General features: G+C 34.0%; 1 protein-coding gene across 3 annotated transcripts in view; it reads right to left on the bottom strand.

Moving 5' to 3' along the window:
- PHF14 (PHD finger protein 14) overlaps positions 1 to 26,154 on the bottom strand; it is a 198,991-nt gene that overhangs the window by 68,729 nt on the left and 104,108 nt on the right. The window contains exon 17 of one of the 3 annotated variants that reach the window (XM_049894773.1): positions 1,527 to 4,197. The exons of the other annotated variants lie outside the window; for them this stretch is intronic. Coding sequence (XP_049750730.1) covers positions 4,185 to 4,197 — 13 coding nt within the window. The 3' untranslated portion in view covers positions 1,527 to 4,184. Of the gene's footprint in view, positions 1 to 1,526; positions 4,198 to 26,154 lie in introns of those variants that run through there. 3 annotated transcript variants of the gene reach the window in all.

Genomic DNA, 26,154 nt, shown 5'->3' with positions numbered 1-26,154 from the left:
TCTTCCATTGAACCATGGCCAATTATTTCAATTATACATCTTAACAGATGGAGAAAATGTGGGATAGTAGTCCATGAGTTCAATCATTTTTAAAATAATATATGCTTTCACAAAATTCCACCATCTTACCAACGTTAGAATAATATTTAATATCAATAAACAATAATTTGATCCTTATATTTTGCAACAGTTTTAGTGCAAACCACTACATGAGCATTTCCTATACAAATTATTAGAATATACTTTTTTTTATCATGTTTTACATGTGGAGGACTTGAACCTGTTTCCATTAATGCCACTACAGACTTCTATCACAGGCAATAGTGAAAGAATGGGTAGTAAAAAAAGACAAAAATATGCTCTACCAATGTATTAGTTGGAAAAAATATTTGGATAATTATCCAAATCCTTATTTAATAGACACTTAAAGAACAGGATCAGTTACATTTGCAGCAGCCAGGCTACGAGATTAAAAGTGAAACGAAATGAAAATATAAAACAAGAAACAAAATATTTCATATGCAAATACAGAATAAGGTCAAGTACTTCTTCACAGCATGAGAGATTGATTAGATATTTCCATACCTGAAACACGTCTGCTTTGTCCTTTAACAAATTCATCTCCATCTGCTCATGCCCTTGGAAATTTTTCAGCAGTACAACCTGCTGTGCTCAAGCCCCACATACCTTTGTATTTCTCTGTTCATAATTAACTAATTACACTCTAATCAATAGTGTAGATCCTGATTGTACAATGTAAATCAGATAAATGAGATAATAGCTAGGGGGGTCAATCCCAGTTTATTTACAAAACCCAGCAGGAGAATCCAATTTCATTATATCCTATGTACCTGAGAAGCAGTGACTCTTATCAGCAGGCCTGCAGGAAGTCTTAGAGTGAGCACTGGAGAAAAGGGGCATACATTTTGGTAAAGGAGAAGTATTTGCAAAACATGCCTATCTCGGAAATATTATAAATCCCAATCCTAATATTATGTAAATTTGTGAAGTGCTGACAGGCTAGTAGGAAAAAAATTCTGCCTTCATATGATGCTATGTGACTCTAAGTTGAGTCTCTTAAAAGTTTTAATAGTCAAAAACAATTCCAGAAAATAATTAAAAAAAAAAAATAACATAAGTAGCCTACTCTCTTGCTGAGAGTCTCTATGAATTATTTTGGTGAAATATTCAGAAAATATTCCATATGTGAGTCAAGTAAACATTTGGTGAGCTCTGTCAAATTAGTGACTTAATATGTTTAGAGATAAGAGTGAATGCATTAAGTATCAGTAGGAGGTAAAAACGGAAATAGGATCATGAGTGTGAATATTCTTATCATTTATTGGTCAGCAATAATTTTTAACATCATAAGTGTAAAAACAAATATTCAAGAAACATATGACTAACAATGATAATGCATAAATATAATTTCTAAACAAGATGGATTAAGGTTAAAGCTAAATTTTGCTTTCATGTTCAATCATAACACTGATTTCAAGTCTGTTTTTTACAAAGGAATTACTGAATTACAGACAAAGGCTATGTTCTTCGAGAGTTCCTTAATTCATCTCAACTAAACATTCAACTAAAACACTGCTGTCCCCATAACAGGTATAAACATTTAACTGAATTTACAAATATAAAGAAACTGTATTTTATGTGTTGTAGAGGAAATTCATTTATCTAGAAACAAATATATCTGAAACTCTGCCCTTCTAAGGAGATTTAAGACACATTCTTGGAAAACACAAGTATTTTTTTAATACTTTATATACTGGGTCGCCATGAGTTGGAATTGGCTCAATGGCAATGGAGTTTTTTTTTTTTTTATGGTTCTCAAAGTGGAGTCCCCAGCCAGCAGCATCAGTATCACCTGGTAACTGGTTAGAATGCAAATTTCCAGGCCTTATCTAAGACCCACTGAATCAGAAACTCTGGGGTGGGTGTGGGGGGGAATGGGCAAAAGTAAGGGAATAGGGCGGAAGTCTGTGTTTTAACAACCTTGGTTTGAGAAGCACTGTTATATAATACCATGTCATCCTTCTTGCATTTCAAAGTAATTTAATTTCCTTCCTATTTTATTTTTGTGTTCCTTTTCCTATTGTGTGACAAATAACTATCATTTACCTGACATGCTGTTTTCTTCTTATATATGTCTGTGAAATATGAACTATTTAGAGCATATTTAAGTATAAATTACATCTTCTTTGAAGAGCAATTGGACCAATTATGGACAAAGGTTAATTTATGCTGCTGAAAATAGGAAAGCATTTAGGAGGTTAATTAGGAGAGAGAGTTTTATTCTACACTCATCAAAAGTTTTCCTACTCCAACCATATGCTTTCAGGACTTATCATCTTATAAGGTATGTGGTTTATATTTGTGATGCGTAACAAAGATTCTTAGGTTAGCACCAAAATAGGGATAGCCTAATCACCACTGAAGACTACAAGATGGCGAAGGATAATTAATATTCTAATTGGAACCAAGGTGGAAATGTTTTTGATTAACAACTGATGCCAAAACCAGAAGGCTTAATGATTCTCAAAACACCTAAAATAAAATGACCACTAGTAACTTCTCACCATGTACGAAAGGAGGGTCAGGTCCTAAATCATTACTATACAGAAAATGGTTATCTGGCATTTTTCTTAAAATCAGCCTGATTTCAGCAAGAGTAATAATTACCTACTTTTTCTTAAGCTTATGTAGTGATAAGTAATTACCTACTTTTTCTTAAGCTTATGCAGTGATAATTAGTCCTTTCTTATTCTTCGAAAAAGTTTACTGTTTTTTCTATAATTAATTTTCCCTCCAAAGTTGTAAGAGATCTTTCAATAAATTAATAACCTCAGTTTATACATAACTTTATACACATCATGTTATTTTATTAACTATATTATCCAAATGTATGGTTCCTTACTATAACTATAGATTACTAGCGTACAACAACTTTATATTTACACTTGTTTTTCATTATCTATAACATTGCCTCCTCTGTTCCTAAAGTTTAAACTAGCTTCAACTGCCACCAAACCTGAAAAGATGTCCAAAACCACATTTATAAATCGGGGAATTCCAAGAAACATGTTGACAATTTACATGTATATGTGCATTTGAATTTCAGTAGAGTCTCTTCTAAATCAGTTCAAGATGGAATGATGGAATATTCAACGTATTTCTCTTGTTGAGTTAAAACTGGATCATTAAAGCTTGAAGATAAAATTTTAATTCTGTAAACCACTGGAAATATACAGATGTTGATGAAGATCTTTCAGCTGGTAGGCTGTATAGTCAATAAACTCTGTATCTCCCTCCTTATTTCATAATTTTGTATTTAAGGTTGAGAAAACGAAATTATAGTGAACACAGCAAGTTCATATTAAAACAATAAAAATGAATAAATTTGAGTATTACTAAAATTTATCTAGAGATCAACACAGATATACTCTTATTCATGGACTTAAAATCTGAAATTTAAAAAAGAATCTCAGGCTACAAATATTAGTGCTTTCACACTAGGACTAGTGAGTCAAACCTAGAATGTCACAGCTTCACAAGCCTTTCACTTTTATGTTCACTTTTGCTGAACATTATAAATGGAAATACGTTTAATATATGAGTCTATAGTTGTTTCACAATGCAGCATTTCATATATGAACATATGTATTAAGTTGGATGAAACACAATAGCAGACTAATGGGAAGCATTCTTTTCTTGGTTGTCACTGGTACTGTTCAACAACAAAAGGGAGTAGCATATTGCATTTAAGTCCCACAGGCTTCCATAACTCTTCAGAAAGTCCAAACACTGTATATCATCATATGCCAAAAAAGCAGGGGGAAAAGACATTATTTAATAGGACAATTCTGATGAGACATTTATCCGGTATTTTTCAACAATGCACATATCAAATCTTTCTGATTAGTGCAAAAAAGAGAAAAGTCCATACAGGCAAATTAACTGCCTTCTCAGTCCAAGTAACAAACCAATCAATTATATTCTATCCAAACCTGACAAGCAAAGGAAACTTTTTGCAGTGATAAGCTTATGGAAAGGACAAGATAGCTGTTCTCCTTTACTTTATGGATTCTATTGAGAGTTTTATCCACATTTTTAAAATCACACTTATAAAAGAGGTTTCCGGGATTGCCTCCGAGGATGAGCTGTGGCAGAGTTGGGTCTCATGAAGGGTATCTACACAGTAAAGTGATAAGAAAAGAACATTAACATTTAAAGATCATAGCAGCTCTGCACTGTCTTATGAAACATACTAACAATATTAAAGTAGATTCAAATAACATATGATTTGGTCCAAAGAGATAGATATGTGAAACCAAATGCTATGATCTTGTGTAGGTTCTTGTCGGTTACAATGTTATCGTTTGAAACACTGAGTTGCCTCCTCTTGTATTATTTATTAGCAGTAGTATTAAATCTGTCTTACTAAAACAAAAAGTAATATAAAAACGATGTGGGTCTTGTATTTATACAAGCAAACATGTTTTTGATGAATAAATATTTTGAAAGATACCAGTTTGCTCTTTTTTTCATTAAATATGGCACTTTAACCATGCTTGAGAACGTATGCAACTCAGCTGAAAACAAGCACATCTAATCAGCATATTACAGGGCCGGTTATACTCTATCACAGAGTCTCAAGGAGGAAATTTTCATATGATTTTTATTCCCTGCACCTATACTGCCTTCCTTTTTAAAAGATTATACCAAAAATGTTTGGTTACAATTGTTTAAAGTATATCCAAGCTTATCCACTAAAGTTTAGTGGATTGGGCTACAAACAGGACAGGAAAATACACTCACTGCAATGACCTAACCATTGATTATAAATGATTATAAAAGCATATGCATTTTGGTCAAATTTTCAAAACACACTCACTTGCACTTATTTCTTCAAACTTTCTTCATCGTTTCTTGTATTTATTTCCCTACTGACAAGTATTTATTTGCTACCTTTGTGATATCTTCATTTTCAGAGGAGAAATTTCAGATGCTTAGGTATTATAATACTTTTTTACTTTGATAAACATACAAATTATCATTTCCTTCAGATATTTAGATCTGTGTAGATGTAGGTGAAATTGCCAAGTTGTCACACATCATAGAAAAAGTTTGTTTTTGTATTTAACTATTAGAGTCGTGTTTAATGCTTCTAAGTTCCATTGAGAAAAAGAAAGTGAAAAGTGGCACACAGACAGATAAAGCACTACTGAGAAAAGCTACCATGCCAAACTGAATAATCTCAAATTAAAAAAAAAAAAGCAAAACAAAATTGTACAATAAGAAGAATATAGTGTGAAACAGATTTCAGAGAAATTTTATATTTATCAATATATGAGAAATAAATAAAAAGAGCTGACTTCCCTTGAATAGTAGAGTCACATGCGCTAACTCCTCACAAGGCTTCAGTCTCTAAGTGGAAAACTCTGAGCACATTCTGAATCTGATATTCTGAGAAGTGCTTTGGAGGTTAAGCACTACAGGAAAAGCATAATGCAAGAGGAAGCAACCACATAATCTACAACAGAAGTGCAACTAACTCTTAACTATGTGCACAAATGATGACTAGCAGAAAATTCAAAATATGTATTTGTATTTGACTTTGATATACTTTTGAATAAGGATACCTTAGATACGGAAATCTGCTTCAAACCTCAACTAAGATCAAGTTAAAGTTACCTTTGAAAAAATTTAAGAGCTATTGCTAATATTCCTCCATCCTAAATTTCATTTAATATTTCAAAATCTCCCTTAAAGCAAGAAGAGGCACTACTTGTTCTGGTTCATATCTTCCTAGAACAAAAGACTGAGTTCTTTTAAATGAGAGATCACATATTGGCTTTGTAATTTATACTGTACGGCACTTAGTAAGCTTATTTACAAATTAATGCAGAAAAAGGAATTAACTGTTACATACAAGTATGTACTTTTGTATAGTTAGAACTGTCCGCCAAGAGAAGTATCTACTTCTTTTGCCCCAACAAAAAAATAAAACAGTGTAGTGTTGCCAGGCAGTATGAGTGATGCCTAAAGTATGAGCTATACAGTCAAGACTGCCTACATTCAAACTCTAATTCCAGCATTTTCTAGTTGGGTAAGCAATTCTCAGTTTACTCAACTGCAAAATCGGGATAAAGTTAATATCTACCTTATACGGTGGCTGTAAGAATTAAATGAAGTATGGAGGGCACTAGCACACAGACTGGTACACAGTAAGTGCTCTATACATGTCAGGAACTATTAATATTAAGGACAATAGATTTATTGATATGATAGTAATACTTTTTTTGAGAGAAGGGATATTTTAATATATAATTTAATTTATATGGCTTACAGAATTTAAACAATTTCTATTTCGTGTTGTTTAGTGTCTCTAGATCTCAGTTACCTCATCTCTAAAATGGAATATTTATACCTCATAGGACTGTTATAAGAACTAAATGAGATAATACATTTATAGAGCAGAGGACAGAATCTGGGACACACTAAGCATTCTAACATTAGCATTATTATAATCAAGATCTTTTTTTAAATGTTTTTCTGGGGTTTGATTAGAAATGTTCAAAATAGATTCTTATACATTATTTCTTACATATCAAAATCTAGCGTCATCACTAAAACATAATCTTATTTTCGAATTCATCTTATCTCTCATTTCATTAATATTACAATACGTCCCTTTTATATGTTCAGAACAATTACAAAACCAATACAAATCAAACCTTGATATACAAGAAACAAATGAAACAGGATGTTTCATTTTTAAATGAAAGAAAAACAGTATCGTTGGCTTTTAATGCCAGAAGATGGATTACACACGTTTTGTATGGCATCAAGCACTGACATTTTAAAGGAAGGACATGTCAGCTCACTTGGACAGAAAAATTACCAATAGTCAGAGCCACCTCAAGAGGGAGTGGGTTGCACACCTCTATCCCTGGCAGAAGCTTGTTCCCCGTCACTTAGTATTGAACTGGGGAGAGGAATCAAGTACCAGATGGACGGTGGGAGGACCGACTTCAGAATTCTTTTCAGAACTCTATAGTATTTGTTTTGGAATCTTCTTGAGTTATAAGTTTAAAATTTGAAAAATAAGAGGTTGATGGTCTTGGAGCCCTGGTGGTTCAGTGGTTAAGAGCTCGGCTGCTATCCAAAAGATTGGCAGTTAGAATCCACCAGCCGACCACACCTTGGAAACCCTATGGGGCAGTTCTACTTTGTCCTATAGAATCGCTACAAGTCAGAATCGACTCTATGGCAAAAGGTTTTGGGCTCTCATTTTGATTCAAGATCATTCAGATAACAAGTAGCAAAACTATGGCTAGAATCAGTGTTTCCAAATGATTAAGGATGTAATAGATAATTCCTTCTTCTGTATACGTTAACAATATTACATTTACATTTGCAATGGAAAACAAGTAGAAAATTGCAAAAATAAATTCTTATTGAAAAATGAAAATGAGTGCAATGAGAAATACTTCATTGCTGTATGTGCTTGAAAATATGATACTTACTCCCCTAAAATCACATACCCCAAAATACCACACTTCACTATGAAATGTATACCACGTTCAGGCTTCTGTTTTATTGCAAATTCCAAAAAGAAAATTAAAAAATTCAAATGTTTAGAACATATAACATAAAAGATACTTATGAATTATACAAAGGTATTTAAAGATTCAGTGTTTTAATACGGATTTTAAAGTCAAAGGATGTCATACGCTAAATGTGTGAGGCAGGATAGCCATTCCATATGTCTAACGTCATCATCATCATCAACTTAATTACAGAAGAAAAATATGCCAAGTAAATACTTTCTTTTTACCCTAAATTTTGTAAAAATACTGCCTTCGTAAAAAAATTCAGTTGTATCCAGACTACCTTCATTATAAAAATATATTTTGCAATTAAACATCTCTTGCCGTTTTTACTAATAGAAAAGCATACTTTAAAAATCACTCTTAAGTAAAGTTTCACTAACAAGACCCAGTTTATTTTCTAATTCCCTATTTAGAATCTAATCTCCTTGGAATGTAAAAAAGCAGCATAATTTTAGATCTAAAAACTAGCTTAAGTCATTGATCATTAATTTTTATGAAGTTAGGTCTAAGACAGAAAAGGCTGCATTCTTGGTGGCAGGGATGCCCTAGGAACCTTCAGGAACTTTTAGTACAAAGCATTCAATTTTATATTTTAAAGAGTTTTGTGCTGAAAGGCCTCTCTCTTACTCTAAATTCTTCAATAAATGTCTAAGACAATTAAGAGAATGAAGTAAAGAACAGCAGGGTCAGAAAGGAATGAAGAAGCAGGAGAACCTAGGCCCTATTCGGATATTAGGGAGGACACTAGTAGACTTTCCACAAGGACTGGATATAGGTTCTGTCCATTTTCTCAGGTAAGAAAAAGATCCAGAAGACTGAAGGAACTGAGACTATATTAGAACTATAGAACATGGCTATATGAATGAGAGGTGAAAAACAATAGGGAAAGAAGGCAAGAGGAAACACTAAAGCAGCTAAGGTTGATCTGGTAGAGAACAGTGAAACAGACATTGAGAAAGGTCTCACGGAAGCCATAAGAATGGAAAAGGTAGGAAATAGATATCAGCAAGTGTTATGACAGAAAATCCTTCCCAAATTATTCTGATTTTTTTTTTTAACTTTCAATTAATATCCAATGGCTAAATTAGAAAATTGTTTTGAACAGAATCACTAAAAATATGTGAATAAAAGTAAATATACTAAGATGTTATAAAAATCATAGGTAGTTTAAACTTTTTATGTTTTTTGTACTTCCAAAATCTTTATAATGAACAAAAATTTTTAAAAGAAAAATACAAAAACTTCTACTCACATCCTTTTAAATTTTTTTTAATTGACAGACTTTAGTCTTTAGAATAGCTTTAGATAAACAAAAATTAACCAGGTAGGAAAGACGTTCTCATATACCACACACATGCACACGCACACACACACACCTCCCTTCCAACTTTAAAGTCTTCATTTTCACATCACAGACCCTCTGACAGTTAGGAGTAGGGTAAGATGGAGAAGAATGTCAGATAAACAGAGATAGAGGAGGAGACAAACACGCTAAAATTTCGAAGTATATGAACGTCATTGATTCTTTTTCAGTGCAAACAATGATATTTATTAAGTTCAATAGGCATAAATATTGTACTTCGAGAATGTGAAGGGAAGGGAGACTTTTGGATGAGAACTGAACTAGCTTTAACTCTGTCTCCGCCATTGTGTATCTCTGTGGCGAGGAAGAAATGAGAATTATTGGAGTACTGTATTTCTCTTTGAGGTGATGAAAAAACTTTGGACATGGACAGTAGTGATGGTTGCACAACATGGTGTGTGTAATTAATGTCACTGAATTCTCCATTGAAAAAATCGTTAAAATGTCAAGCTTTTTGGTACATATATTTTACAATAAATTTTAAAAGAAAAAAGAAGTGTCTATAGTAATATCGGACAAACATTCATAATAAGGATGTCAGGGATTAAAAGCAAACTTACATAATAATAAAGAAGTCAATTAGGCAGGAAGAAATAAAAAAGATGCATAAAGAAAAAAAAACTAATAGAACTGAAAAGTGAAATAGATAAATCCAAAATTATAGTTGGAGACTTTAACAATCTTCTAAGTAACTGATAAAACAAGTAGACAGAACATCAGTAAGTATACAGAACGCCTGAACAGCACTATCAACCTACATTTATAGAAAATTCTACTCAATAACACACAAATACACATTCTTTTCAAATGCATGTTGAACAAGATAGACCATACTCTGGCCATAAAACAAATTTAAAATAATTGAAATCATTTAAAGTATATTCTCTGACCACAACAGAATTAAACTTGAAATCATTAACAGAAGGATACAAGGAAAATTTCGAAATACCTGGAAATTGAACAATATACTTCTAGTTAACCTATAGATTAAAGAGAAAGTCTTAAGGGAAATCAGAGGTTTAGAGTCTAAAATCTGAAAGCTAGACGTTTTGCTGGCTAAGACTGTACTGTACTTTCTAACTATAGCAAAACCGAAGTGTTAAGCTTAACAGCACTAGGCCAGGGTCTCTGAGAGATACAGTCAGACACGGTGCTATTTCGGGGCTTAGAGCCACTGCTACTACCAATTTGGTTCAAGGGTTACCACGAGGGAAAAGCCCATTTTTAACTGGTCTGTTGTCATTTTGCATGAAGAGCTCTAAATGATTCAGAGTTTATAAGCACCCTTGATTCAACATTTTATAATACCATTTTGGATAAGAGAACTGTGTCTTCTCCTCAAAGCTCCAAGAATCAATGATCAAATTCAACTAGAACAGAATGAGAGTACTGGTCTTATGCGGTGCCCACATAAAGTCAGCTCCAGTGTAAAGATTTCAAAAACGCCAAATGATTTGGGTTTAGCTGAGTAAATATGCAGGCAAAAGGAAAAAAGGCAGGTGATAGTTAAACTCTGACATACCATCCCTATGTTGCTCACCTTTGCCGCTCCAGCAACAACCCCAACACCTGGCGCAAATGGATACATAATAATCATTAACTAAATGAATGAATGCTTTTCTAAAATTAGATGGCCTTTAGTATAATGAAAAAGGTCAATCTACTAACCAGAAAAGTACCAGAGCAGTGGTACTTTGAGTTCTCTTTCTTAAAGTAGCAGAGGCTCTGTGTTTTAACAAGCCTCTCAGGTGATTTTAATGCACCCTAAAGCTTTTTTAAAGCTTAAGAGCCACTGTCTTAAAGTAGGGAGCCCTGGTGACACAGTGATTAACAGCTTGGTTGCTAACCAAAAAACTGGCAGTTCGAATCTACCAGCCACTCCCTGGAAACCCTGTGGGGCAGTTCTACTCTGTCGTATAGGGTCGATGAGTCAGAATCAACCTGACAGCAATGGGTTTGGTTTGGTTTGGTCTTAAAGTAAAGCAAATTCAGTAGGTACGAAAGTAAGCCACAAAGGCAGAAACACAGGAATCCTCTTAAAGCTAACTAGTTGACAATCAACTAAACAGAGGCAAACATTACTTATACAGGGAAGTATTATCTACAGACAGAGATACTTTGGTCACCAAGACAAACCTGCTTTAAAAAAAAATAGCAGAGTATAAAACAAGCTTATCTTGGGAATCTCCTACTCTATAATAAAATTTCTCTGGACTCAGTCTGTGACCCAACTAAACCAAGTACATCTACCCAATTCTTTCCTTTCTTCTACATGATTTCCTATCAGACCTTCAGTGGTGTCTACTCAGAGAGATAGTCATTTATTTAAAGTAAAGGTAGGAAAGCTAGGATTGGATGCTTGAGGACTACACAACAAATTTTTAACAGTTACCAAGTTTATTTCCAGAGTTTTATTCCTCTCTATAATGAAAATCCCACTATTTTAAATGTCTACTAGAAATTTCTGACTCAACATGCCTATCTAACCCACTGCCGTCAAGTCGATTAGGACTCACAGCGACCCTACAGGACAGAGCAGAACTGCCCCATAGAGTTTCTAAGGAGCGCCTGGCGGATTTGAACTGCTCACCTCTTGGTTAGCAGCCGTAGCACTTAACCAGTACGCCACGAGGGTTTCCCAACGTGCCTAAAAACGACCTCATAATACCCTATGACTCCATTCACCTATTATATCTATCTCCAAAAAATAAATATAGCCATTCATCTCTTTCTGTTCCTGGTATCATCATTCTCTCCAGCTGTTCAACTTAAAGTCAGTCAGTTTGGTTTAACATTCCCATTTCCTCCTTTGTCTATCCATTTTTGGTTAATAAATTGCTGTAGCCTCTAGTATGTGTTTTTTTCTAGTACAATATTATGTCCCCTGGATCTCCCCATTCCTTTCCATTTCTACTTCCATTACTGTAGGTTCCTAGTCCCCAAACTAGTCTACCTCCAGGCTGTCCTTTCATTCATCTCACAGGTTATCAAAATATTAATCGTCCCAAAGTACTATCCTTCATATCACCCCTTGCCTTTAATGAATTCCCATTAAAAAAAAAACAAAAAACCCGTTGCCATCGAGTCGATTCTGGCTCATAGCCACCCTATAGGACAGAGTAGAACTGCCTCATAGATTTTCCAAGGAGCACCTGGTGGATTCAAACTGCTGACCTTTTGGTCACTTAACCAATACTCCACCAGTGTTTCCTGAATCCCCATTAGGACTCTGAAATCTCAATCTCCTGAAACCTATTTATGCTATTTAAATACTTCAAGATCCAACTCAAATGTCACCTTTCTTTATAGGAAGATTTGTCCATCATCCTTTTAAGAATGATCCCACCAGCCCCTGAATTCTTATGCCTCTTATATACAATTTGATGGATGAATTTAACAAACATGAAATAGATTAGAAAGTAAATTTTGTGAAAACAAAGAAATTTTGTTTTAAAAGAATAGAGAAAAATACATTGCACAAGTTCTTTACAAGTAAGAGCTTTAGAAGAATAGTAAAAAAAAGAAAGAAAGAAAAGATTTTACCAGTTGTTTAATGCTCTACATGAAACTAAACTTTCTTTTTAAAAAAGATCTACACTTACAGACCATGTCACAACATGGTCCTCGATATTAGCATACAATTTTCAGATTTTTTAATAATCGATACAAACAAGTAACCTAATAAGAAGAATTTGGATCTGAAAGCTTTCAGTCATTTAAATGGAAAGTTACTGGCTGATGTAATTTCACTTGGATGTGACTGAATCAGATTGATTTAGTCCTTCCTAGGCCTATCTTCCTTGTGCAGTTGTCTATGTCAATCTGATTCACTGGGTAATTACAGGTAGTACCTAAACGTTTTCATTCAAAGCAAAACTCCTCCTTCACTTGCTATTATTTGCTGAAAACACACTTAAAGAGTCACTTTCATGTAGTTAATCTATCAACTCTCTCAGTGCTCCGCTGGTTGCTATTTATGAACTAAATCATACTTTGCTTCATTTATTAGTACTAAAAAAATCACACACACACACAGAATGTATGAACGATTTTAAGGTCACATCATAAAGTCACACTTCAATACTGTAGTCACAAGGTAATAATCAACCTTTCTAACACGCTGCTTTCCTATTCACCCAAAATATTTTTCTCAAATTTGCCTAAGTGTTTTAGAAATACAGACATACATCAAGTACCTCATAAAAAAATATTTCCAGGGCTCTGAATTTCACCGGTCAAAAAAAACATAGACTGCTCAGATAAGGTTTAAAAGAAAGCCATGAAGGGTTAAAGCATTAACACAGTGCCCAGGAAAGAAAGGCTGAAAAAACTGGGTTAATTCATTTTTAATATTTGTCTAAATATCTTTCACATTCTTTCATGAAAGAACTAACATTACGGTATAATAAAATGAACTCGGGTTAAAAAAAACAGCATACCCTTGCCTAGAACAGAGATAATAATCAATTTAAGTGAAAAAAGTATTATTTTATGGGAGATGATAAAACCTGGAATAGTTTGATTTCAGATAACAATACATAGAAGGGAAAAGACTAAAACACCCTATTTTTTTTTTTTTAACGTAAACGGGATTTTAAAGAAAAACCCAGATTTGACAGTAAATAAATGCCTATTGAAAATTCTGGTAAGTCATTTCACTTATTTGTGTTCCCGTGTCAACTAATAAAGTCAGTATAATAAAAAATTGTAGTTGATAAAAATAATAAAAATGGATAGAGACAATCTAATTGCAAATCTAATCCTTATCTTAGAGTACTACAGATTAAGAAATGAAGTATAAAGTATAAAATGAGCAAATACATATACACAGGCAGTCTCTAACTTACAATGGGGTTCCATTCCAATGACTCCATCGGAATTTGGTTCTGACATAGTTGAATACCTCTTTTTTTTTTTAAGTTTTCATTATTATTATCTTTTATTATCAGTATCTTTATAAATCTGATCTTCATCTTTGGGGACTGGAACAGTACATATAAACTTAGATATATTTGAATACATACTAAAAAAATAAACAAATCATGAAAATTTACTCCGATGATAAAGAACAGTTGGATGACACTGGCATTTTGTGAGTTGCAGTAACAACTCCACTTGAAGGTTCTGGATCATCTGGATTATCCCTGGGAATGGGGATGGCTTTCTAGTCAGGAAATTAGTGAGAACTGTCGGCATGGTCTTTTCTTTTTTTCTTCATATATTTCATGGTAACATCTCATTCCTTCCCAAATCTGCCTATCAGCAGCTTCAACATCACAGCTTCCTCTTTAGTTATATGCACATTAGGTAAGCCAAATCTGCATTTGAAGTGATAAAAACTGTTCTTGCTGGCATTAAAATATGGTAGTCTTCTCCTTGCTGTTCCTTCAGGTTTTCAAAAACTGCATGCATTTGTTTGAATCATCAGTAAACTCACAGGAATCCTCTTCTGGATTTGGTCTTCCATCCAAATCACCAACGGCTTCTCCATCTCCTGGATTAGCCCTTGCCTCTTCTTTGTTAAAATTGTCAATTTTATGCAAATCGCTCCTTTAACTGCCTCCAAAATCTTATTCTTATCCTTAATGACTGTCAGAATGGCCGAATGAGACAGTCCTTCCTCACAGTACTATTTCGCTGACTTTCTTTCCATTTATCACAAGGCTTAATGACCTTCAGCTTTATATTGATGTCTAGGGCCTTCCTCACCTTCTTTTTTGGATTAGAACTTTCAGCGGCATGACTTCGTTTGCTAAACATATTGTTGGGGGTATAAGCAGTACAGGTATTACAGTTATGGAAACTTGAACAACTCAGCTTCAAATTAACAACTGATGCTTCTAATGGTACGAAACATGGAATAAGATCATGCTATAGGCCTGGTCTACGAGCAAGTCGGCATCAGTGTCTTAACAATGAAGTCGGAGTCATAAAGGCCATCAGGCATGTGCACAGTTGAACTGTCATATGTCATTAGACTTGAACACAGCCCAACTTTCTATCCGTCATGATTCCCGACACCAACACCAACTTCACTGTAGACCAGGCTATAGCCTGCTGTATGGCAGTGTTTTGAACAGTAAATCACGGAACTGAACATCTAGAGAATGATGACATCAGCCAATTATGTGCTGCAACACTGCATGCAGTACATATTACTAATAGTAAGATATACAAAACAAACAAAAAAAGACAGTGGTAAGTGAGGTTCATTGTAACTCGAATATATCCTAAGTCCAGGACTGTCTGTAAATGTTAAGATGTTGATGATATTGATGGTACTTTAAGATAATATTTTAATGAAGGGTTGAGATAACTGTCCCACCATTTAAGAGAAGTTTCATATTAAGCAAATAAAATGAGTAGCCACCAACTAGTGTATAAAGTATTAATGCAAATAATTACAAGAATCGTGATAAAGGCAAAGAAAAGTAAAAAGTGGAAAAATATCTGCCAAAAACCTCGCATAGTCCAAGTATTACCAAGCATTTAGTATCAATTCTTAAAAATACAAGAACCCTATGAGATAGTTCTTATTTTTGTTTACTGGTACAGAAATAGAGGCTTAAAGAGACTGAATAACTTGCCCACAGATAATGTGTCTGCCTGACTTTTAAAAAGAAATAATAATCACAAACTTTTACCAAAAATTGTTTTTGGAGACTAAAGACAGTAAAACATCAAAACGAGAAGGTCTAATAAATTTATGAAATGAACAATTTCATATATGGGATCTAATATTACTACTCTATTGACACAGAATTTAAAAAGATGTAACTATGAAGATTAAAGATCAAGAAATACACCAGGAATTGATCACCAATTACAATGAAATGAATAAGATGTCACAGACTAAAGGCAGCTGTTGTAACAGAAGGGAAATGTGGAAATTCAGTGACATGCAGTGACATGATACAGAAAGATTTAGTATTCCAAGTAGACAAACAATGAAGAGACTTGTTCATGTGAAGAGCTACAAGCTTCAACACAACAACTAAAATGAAGGCTTGTCAAGATACTAGAATAAAAAGATTAAAAAGTACACACATCTCATTTTAAAACATAATTGTTACAGGGCATGCAAAGATACAACTGTGCACTATAAACCAAACCCGTTGCCATTGGGTTGATTCTGATTCATGGTGACCCCATGTGTGCCAATGTTGAACTGTGTTCCATAGGGTTTTGAGTGGCTGTAATCTTAAGGAAGTATATTGCCAGGCCTTTCTTCTATTATAGGCACCTCTATAATAAACTAAAAACCAAGCCCGTTGCCACTGAGTTGACTTCAAATCATAGCAACCCTAAAGAACAGAGCAGAACCGCTCCATAGGGTTTCCAAGGAGCGGATGATAGACTGAAACTGCTGCCCTTTTGGTTAGGAGTCCTCTGATCCTGGGAAACAGTGATGGTTAAAGAAATCCCCTACTCTTTGTCTTTAGGAAAACCACTTGCTGCAAATAACCACCCTTCTAATATGACTTTAGATAAGAATCACCGATGCCCCCTTGTTCACCTATGACAAGCCCTGACACAGATGCTTCAAATTCCCATTCTTTGCCCACTAAAGGAGTAACTGAATTGCTTGTCCTCAAAATTAATCGAAACAAAGTGCTTTTCAGCCGGGCTTTGGTTGAGTTTCTCTCCTTTCCTCAAGTCCCTAAACTTCAGCCTACCCTCAGCTTGAGCCAACATGCTACCCCTCTTTAAGGGCCCCTCCCTGAGAATATGCTGACCTCAGGGTAATACATTTTTGATTGCTATTCATTGATGTCACCTGCTTATCCCAATTCACCACACCTGTTTTTTTTCTATCCATAGCTATAAAAGAAAATGCTTTTTCCCTAACTCTTTGAGACAGTTGCACATCTTATGGTGGGAGTATAGCAGCCCCCTTCCCCACTATTGTAACATACCCTTTTCTGTTCCCCCTTTACTTTATGAATAAAGCTTCTCTCTGCCAAAGTTAAAAAAAAATCACTCAAAAATCTAGAATAGAAAAAAAGCTTTAAAAATATACATAACTTTATATTTGATATTTTTAAAATATTAAGATCACATATTCCAAACAAAAATGGGATTTGTTTTACTTAAACTTACATGAAGATTCCATCCCCCTTCCAATTTAAATAACTTTTTAAATTGCTGAATAAGTAGCCAAATAAGACTCCACTTTATGGTATACCACAATTCATTCATTTAACCATTCCCCAATGCTAGCCATTTATGTTGGTTCTTAATATTTTTCACTATTATAATAGCCACCAAGAAGAGCACTCTTATATAAAAACTGTGATAATTTCTGAATATTTCCTTCAGAAAGATTCCTATAAGTATTATCACTTTACAAACAGTATCATACGTTTAGGTCTTTGATTCATATTGTCAAATTATCTTCTAGAAACGTTACAGAATTTTAATTTTCCATTATAGCATATGATGGTACAATTAATTATCATGTGCTTGTCTTATTTTTCACCCTGCAGTAATAAATTTCTCAGGAGTATTTCCTTCATCTTTACTACTATCACCTTAGGTCAAATTACCATCAATTCTTTGGGGATGACAATACTAGACTCTTAGACATTACCTTTATTGCTGTTGTAGCACCAAAAGCACATAGAATTGGTAACAATAAATATATATTTAATAAATGAGATAAATGAAAGTAAATTCCCAACTCTTTAGAAACTTCCTGTATACAAAACATCAGACTATTTGATGGCACTTTAACACGCCTCTTGATTAAAGGACACATTTAATCATATCACTAAGAAAGCCTTTAAGTCTTTTTCAGTTGAAAGCATCAGGATGAATACTGAAACTACATGTCACCCTGATTAGTTCTTTTGATTTAGATGTCAGCTGTTTGTAAGGAATTATATAAGATAAAATGAAGAGAAAGAATTGTTGAAGTAGATGTAAACCTTTTTATTCTGAGATGCTTGGCATAAAAAGCAGCAGAGTAAATGTTTGCTAAGAAACTAAACCTAACCTATACTTACAGACTTCATCAAGAACAATAAAGACTCCTACTGAAAAGTTACTCAGGTAAAAAAGAACAGAGCCTCTGATTGGCACATATGGTTAAGCGCTCCACTACTAGCCAAAAGGTTGGTGGTTCAAACAAACCCAGAGACACCTCAGAAGACAGGCCTCGCAATCTGCTTCCAAAAGGTCACAGCCTTGAAAACCCTACGGAGCAGTTACAGTCTACACACCATGGGGTTGCCATGAGTGGGAATCGACTCCAAAGTAACTAATTGATATGGTATCTGAGAAATTTCGGATTATATTTATATATCCTTAATTAACATAACTTTTATGAGTATTTCTATAAACCTGGGTGGCAAAAACAAAGTAGTGTTTAAGTCAAACACTATCTGAATGCATTTTAAAAAACAAAAAAGTTGAGATAAGACATATGCATATGAAAAATAAATTCTCAAGTTATTACTTTTTAATAATTTTGTGATCTCACCCAAATCCAGGCATTCCTTATCAACACTAAAACTAAAAATCTAATGCTGCATAAGTCTTACAAACTATATTTTGAGAAATTAATTTCTCTGTCCAACTATATATACTTGCTGTGTTTTCTCTAGGTATAAATAAGCATTGCGCTAGTTTTATGTGAGACAACTTTATGAATTCAGTCCCAATAGAAATTTAGCTTATTCATACTTTGCTTCTTTGCATAAACAGCTCTAGTAAAATACATCCAAAGTGACAATCAAAAGTAGGGCAATCTCTGGGTTACATGTAATAAGTGAGGTCTATGTAATTAAAAAAAAAAAAAAAATTTTTTTTTCTTTTTTTTTAATGTAATTACTGGAGCCTTAGTGACTCAGTGGTTAAGAGATTGGCTGCTAACCAAAAGGTCAGCCGTTCAAATCCACCAGCCGCTCCTTAGAAACCTTATGGGGCAGTTCTACTCTGTCCTTTAGGGTCATTTTAAGTCAGAATCTATTCCACAGCAACACATTTGGTTTGGTTTTGGCATGTAATTACTGGAGAAGCCCTGGTGGCTGCTGAGAGGTTGGTGGTTCAAAACCACCAGCCACTCTGCAGGAGAAAGATGCAGCAGTCTGCTTCCCCAAAAGATTATAGCCTTGGAAACCCTATGGAGCAGTTCTGTTCTGTCCTATGGGGTTGCTATGAGTTGGAAACGACTCAATGGCAATGGGATGGGCTGCGTTTTTGGTTTGATGTAATTACTAAAAAAATGCTTTCTTGACTTATTGACTTTTCATGTATGATCATGGGTTAATAGTAAGAAAAACAGAGGAGGAGGAAGACAATGGTGAAAAATTAACTTTGAAGAACGAACATCATTTTTGAAGACATAATAGAGCTCAGTGATTTTGCATATCACAGCTAACATACAGCATAAAAGGGGAAAAGTCACATTCCTAAACTATTGTATTTATATTTTGAAAACAGAGATTCCTATAATAGAATTTAGTGGTTGGTCACTCTTCCCCTACATTCCTATCCTAACTTTGGTTTCTTTTTAATGAAAAAAAAGGAAAGTCAGCAAAACAAAATGCCACCATTAAATCATTTTGCAACATTTCGTGTCAAAAATGTAATGGGAAATGCACACATCAAGGGAAAGGTTACCGTTCTTCCAGAACATCTTCTCACTTGGTTCATGGCTCATCTTTCTACATAATTGTGCAGGCACTACTGATGGTTTTCTCTTTTGGTTTAATGTGGCATTTGAAGGATCATGGCATTTTCAGGAAATCACAGTGCAGTGATTTTAGTGGTTATTTGGCCAAAAGTGATATTATGATTTAGAATAACTGCTCTGTTTATGTGCAATGGTAAAGGCAGCAGCCAAACCACCTCACAATGTCAACCTAATTCTTGACTGCATATTTCTTAATAATAGATGTGGTCAGTCTGGAAACAGGACAGAATTAGAGGAAACTCCTTTTTAAAAGGAGTTTGTTGCATATAGATATATTCTATTTAGGTTTAAAACCTATTAAGTGCATTGTAACAGGAAGAGCTAATTCAGAAATAGATAACCTTAATACCTCCCAGTTTCTGATAAACGTAACTGCTCCTTGAAGTTGTTTCACAAAAAGTATTGAGAAACTTAAGAACTAAAATGAAAACCAATTTAATATAATACATGTAAATCAGTCAGGCACTTTATATAGGAAGTGGACATGAGAAATGGCATAAACACACAGATAACATGAAATCATCTTATCTACAAATATATGCTATTCTATTTAAAAGACCAATCTATATTTTGTTTTATAGAATTATGAAGAAAACAAATCAGTTTTCAGATTAAAAGAAAACATTTCCTACTATAAATCATTTCTCATAAATGGTCACCTTAAATTAATTCGCAGAGTTTTGGTAAGCTATGCTCTATAAACTATAACTAAAATAAAAATTAGAAAAATATTATGGGCTAATAATGCAATTAGGAATAGCATTGGTGGTGGTAGGTTTATGCTATAAATTAACCAGAATTCTTACTCCTGGATAATATTTTGCATTTCCAAATTGCTTTCTCTTCTTCTTCATTCCTATAGCATTACAGAATTATGGAATGAGAGGGCTAAAAAAGATTTTCAAATCAACATTACGTGTTACTCATTTTATGAATGAAATAGCTGGTTTCCAGAAAGGTTATTTGCTTTCTTAAAGGTTACACAGCCTCTTGCTGGTGAAGCCTTACCTAAATTCCAACTTCTCAATTTTATCCCTATGCCCTTCCTCATCTTTTTTCTTAGTATTTCTTAGTACGTTCCTTTATTTTTCAATTAATATAAAGCTCATTAATATAAAGCTCATTAAATCACACTCCTAAATATTCCTCCAAAAAGGGGAGATTTTCCTGTAATAAGTAAGAAAATGATCACCCTGGTTTTTCTAATTATCATCTGTGAGTCAAAAAAATTACGGTGAAATGAGACGGAAACAAATGAGGTTTGACAGCTTCTATAATCCTTAATCAGAAAATAGAAATGTGAAAGGCATTTCTGTTTAAAATTATAGTTTTAACTAAGACACATGTTCCAAGGCATTTGAATACCTGAACAAGATCACCCTGAGGTTTGTAATTCTGAGGTTATTTCTGAGATGAAGTCGCAGTTTCATGCATGCCGAAGAAAGAATCAACCTAATGGTGCAAAAATTCTCAACTGAGGAACAAGCTGACATTTCGTTTATGAAGATTCTGAAATAGATGATGTTTTTATTTGCTAAGCTTACTAAATTTCAAAGGACTACAATTCTTTGTCTATATCTTGTATTGTTAAACTCATTTAAATGACTCCTCTCCTCCATAAAGAAAAAAAAAATAGCCCCTTAGATCACATAATAATAAGGAGGCTGGCTATATTCTAAGCATATTTGTTCTCCAGATTTGATTCACAAAATGCAAATACACTGTGCTTGTGATCCTGCCTTTTTTTCTGCATAATTTGTGGTTAATTCAAATACTCACCTTTTTTAATATTTCATATCATTATGCCTGTATATTTAGAAATGTCTCCAATCTAAAATTACAATATCGATGTGTGTTGTTTTTCAAGACAAGATAAAGGAACTACAAAAGTATTTGGCAAATAAAATCCATTACAGATGATTCGATTCCAACTCATAGTGACCATACAGGACAAAGTAGAACTACCCCACACGATTTCCAAGGAGCGGCTGGTGGATTGAACTGCCGGTCTTTTGGTTAGCAGTCGACCTCTAAACCACTGCACTATCAGGGCTCCATTTAGTAAATGTTGTTGCTTTTAGGTGCCATTAAGTTGCTTCTAACTCATAGTGACCCTGTAGGACAAAGTAGAACTGCCCCACAGGGTTTCCAAGGAGCAGCTAGTGGATTTGAACTGCTGACCTTTTGGTTAGCAGCCAAGCTCTTAACCACTACACTGCCAGGGATGATCACAATTAAGATTACTAATTTAAGTATAGATGGCATCACACATTTTTTCCAAACAGCAACACCAATAAATATATATAAATATATGGTACTAAATGTATGTAAGTGTGTGTGTGAATTAAACACATGCACATATACTATTTTAATACATGCATATATACAATACAAATACAATTTAAATATATAATATTAATATGCCATTTATATGTTAACATCTTAAAATTATCAGAAAAAGTTGTAATCTTGCCAAAAACAAAGTACATAGTATATTTACTTAAAAATAATTTTCCCAAAGATAAATGTCTACAAGGAAGGTCCAGTTCCACTGTTAGTGCGATGATTCTCGTTCAATACAAAACATAAAGAATACTTCACTGACATCTAAACTTACAAAGGAAAAGTCATACATTTTAATACAACCTTTTAGTATCAAAGAAAATCAAATGGCATGGATATGAGAATAAAAATTATATCACTGCGGGGTCAAAGAACATCAGAAATAGGCTTGAAAATCATAAAATAAAGTAAATAAAACATGAAATACTATCTTGAAAAGGATGTCATCATTTATCCTGCAACAAATACATCTATCCAACCAGGGAGCTGAAATGTAAATTGGCTGAGATTGTAGGGGTAAAGAGCATAGATTCTGGAGATGGACTGCCTGAATGTGAATTCCAGTTCCACCACCTTCTAGCTTTTCAGACTTAGGGAAGTTACTTGAGCTCTCTACGCCTTATTTCCTCATCAATACAATGGAAGTAATAACACTACTTACTTCATAGGCCACCATAGGGTGGGTGTCAGGATTTAATATGTACATATATATAAGGTGGCTAGTACATAGTAGGAAACCCTGGTGGCACAGTGGTTAAGTGCTACTGCTGCTAACCAAAGGGTCGGCAGTTCAAATTCGCCACGCGCTCCTTGAAAACTCTATAGGGCAGTCCTATTCTGTCCTGTAGGGTCACTATGAGTTGGAATAGACTCAACGGCACCGGGTTTGGATTTTGGTTTTAGTATATAGTAGGCATTATATAAGTGTTTTGTTTTGTTTTTTTAAATGGTGGTTGTTATTTTGCCATATAGAGAGCATTTCACATTTCCAAACTACTATGCAAACCTTTTACTTGTATTATCTCATTTAATGCTCCAAACAACTCCACGGAGTAGATACTATTGATTCTTGCTATTTTACAGATAAGGAAACCAAGGCACAGGGAAGATAAGGACTGAGTTTATAAATAACAGAACTAGGTTTCAAACCTTGCAGAGTAACTATGAATCTTTGCACTTAACCATTTATTATACAATACTGCCTCTCAAAATGTAGAAAAACATTTTAAAACTTAATAAATCTAGGCTCATCACATAAATTTAACAGGCTTCCTTTTAAAATACCCAATATTAAAAATATCAACTTGAAGAAGAAATGGAATGACTAAAATATTTAATTAGAAATTTCCCTTCACGCATTAATTTTTTAAAATCTGATTTATACACAATCAGAAGTGAGAGACATGTCTACAGTGAAAATAGAAGGCAATGACTACAGTACTAACTTAAGAGGAAAAAGTGGGTCAGGAAAGGAAAATGCTGTGGGGAACCAGTGACTAAAGAATATTTGCAGTGGTTGCCCGGTCCTGTGGATGGAAGCCAAGACTGACTACAGTATAAGGGAATTTTTTGAGGATGGAAATATTCTGAAACTATATTACAGAGATGGCTGAACAACTCTAAATTTACTTAAAATCATTGAACTGTACATACTTAATAATGGGTGAGATTTTTTCCCCAACAATATAGAAGTTTATTTTTATTATAACAGTCCAGAGGTGAGTGGAAGAGGATCTGTTCTATGCAACAGAAGATATGACTGAGAATGTTTAGATAAAAAGGCCATTAATATCTTTCCCTAAATAAAAAGAATTTAGACAAAGACCAGATCAAATTATTAACTTCCCACAGAAGACTGTTTTCAGATGGCATCAAGGCGGCTGCCCTTAAACTGAAAGACAGAGTTAAAGAAGTATGAAAACTAATAAGCAAATAAATAAAACAGATGTAGGGTCCAGGTCTAGGAAAGAAACTTCATTGTAGCACATGGAACTGACTGAAAACAAATCATACCAGCCCAGTTAGGTAGATGTCTTTTCTTCTGCTGAAATGCAAGCTCCTTGAAAGTGTGGATTTTCTTTAATCTTTTCTGTATCACCCTTTACAGTATCTATCCAAGGAACCCTGGTGGCGTAGTGGTTAAGTGCTATAGCTGTTAACCAAGAGGCTGGCAGTTCAAATCTACCAGGCGCTCCTTGGAAATTTATGGGGCAGTTCCACTCTGTCCTATAGGGTCACTATGAGTCGGAATTGACTCTATGGCAGTGGGTTTTTTTGGTTTGGTCCAAGGACACATGGCAAAGAGAGGCAGCCTTGAGACTTAAACTCAAGCTGTTTTATTATTTAGTATTTTTTTTAATTTTATTTGTTTTATTGTTGTTGTTGAGAATATATACAACAAAACATATACCAATTCAGCAGTTTCTACATTTACCGTTTAATGACAATGACTAAATTCTTTGAGTTGTGCAACCATTTTCACCCTCCTTTTCTGAATTGTTCCTCCTCCATTAACATAAATTCACTGCCCTCTAAGGTTCCTATCTAGTCTTTCAAGTTGCTCTTGCCAATTTGATTCCATGTAGATAGTTCTTAAAAAAGCATAATGTTCAAGAAAGATACTTTTTACTAGTTAAGCTAAACTACTGTTTGCTTTTAAGAAGAATTCAGGGGATATTTTTGGTTTAAGGTTTAAAAATTATCTCAGGGCAATTGACTCAAGGGTTCATCCAACCTTCATGGCTCCAGAAGTCTAGAGTCCCTGAGAACTTAAGAGTTTTGTTATACATTTTCCCCCTTTTGATCAGGATTCTTCTAGAGAACCTTTGATCAAAATGTTCAGCAAATGGGTGAGATTTTATGGTATGAAAATTAGACCTTAATAGAGCTATTTTTTAAAACAGAGAAATACTTGCTATTTATCAGAAGAAGGGGACACTTTAAATAAACATATGTTCCACTCTTCTTTAGCTAAACAAGAGACAGGACAATAAGGAAACTGACTTCTACACTAAAACAAGAAAAATAATCACATTCTACATAGTTACAGAATGGCTTGGAAAGAGATTCTGCTGAGAGTATGTTTTTTTATTTAAGAGTTTTTGACCAAATCTAAACAAACAGGACAACATGATTGGGGAACTTAGAATATGACAAAATCTCTGAATGTCAGAGTTTGTGTGTTAGACAACTTCAGACTTGATACAGCCTAAGGACTTCTTCTCAAATAAGAAAATCAAGATCCATAGAGATTAAGTGACTTGCCCAAAATTACAGAACTGGTAAGGGAAAAAGCTTGGACTAGCTGAGATCTCCTCTCAGTTAAGTAAAAATCAACAACCATTTTGTTTTTTTTCATAATAAGTAGATACTTCTTTCACGTTTGTTTTTAATGATGAAAAATATTTTAATTTTTAAGAAAGAAAACAAACCAATTAGGAACTATTTAAAGAAATGCCCCTGTCCTCAAAAGATTATAAGCTATTTCAATCATATGGAGCAGCAAATGTGTACAGATCTAGCTCTGCATCAGCAAATTAATTTTAACAAGCATGTATTCTGAATTAAACTACCTGTGCTAGATTGTATTAGACTCTGAGAACCATTAAAAATAAATGGAAAACCCAGACCCTGTCCTCATCTAGCAAGAAAAGTAAAACAGAGCTATACAAATAGCAGATAGACAATAACAAGACAACTCACAACCAAGCAGATGATAACATGATGTGGGATTTTATGTTCTCAGGGTAATCAAAGCAAGAACAAGATCAATATGGGGTCACGTGAGTCAGGAAAGGTCCATGAAAGAAGTAAATAACGACCTAGTCACAGGAGGAAGAACAGAATATAATTCAAAACATTACAGGCAACAGAAAAGTCTCAAGTGAATAGTTGTATTGCACACTCAAGAGGCAAGCGAGGCTACAGAAAAGACCATGATGCTAACACACAAAGGAAGATGCCACAGAAAACTAAAATAAAGTGAATAAATTCCTTGAAAAACACAATTTACCAATCTGACATAAAATGAAAAGAAAAAAAATTCAATAGCTTGGTACCTATTTTGAAAAAAAAAAAAAAAACTCTATCTTAAAAATTAAATTCATCATGAAAAAGCTTCCCACAAAGAA

This window comes from Elephas maximus, chromosome 8, assembly GCF_024166365.1.
Source record: "Elephas maximus indicus isolate mEleMax1 chromosome 8, mEleMax1 primary haplotype, whole genome shotgun sequence".
Taxonomy (NCBI): Eukaryota; Metazoa; Chordata; class Mammalia; order Proboscidea; family Elephantidae; genus Elephas; species Elephas maximus.
This window is presented reverse-complemented; position numbering and strand designations above follow the sequence as displayed.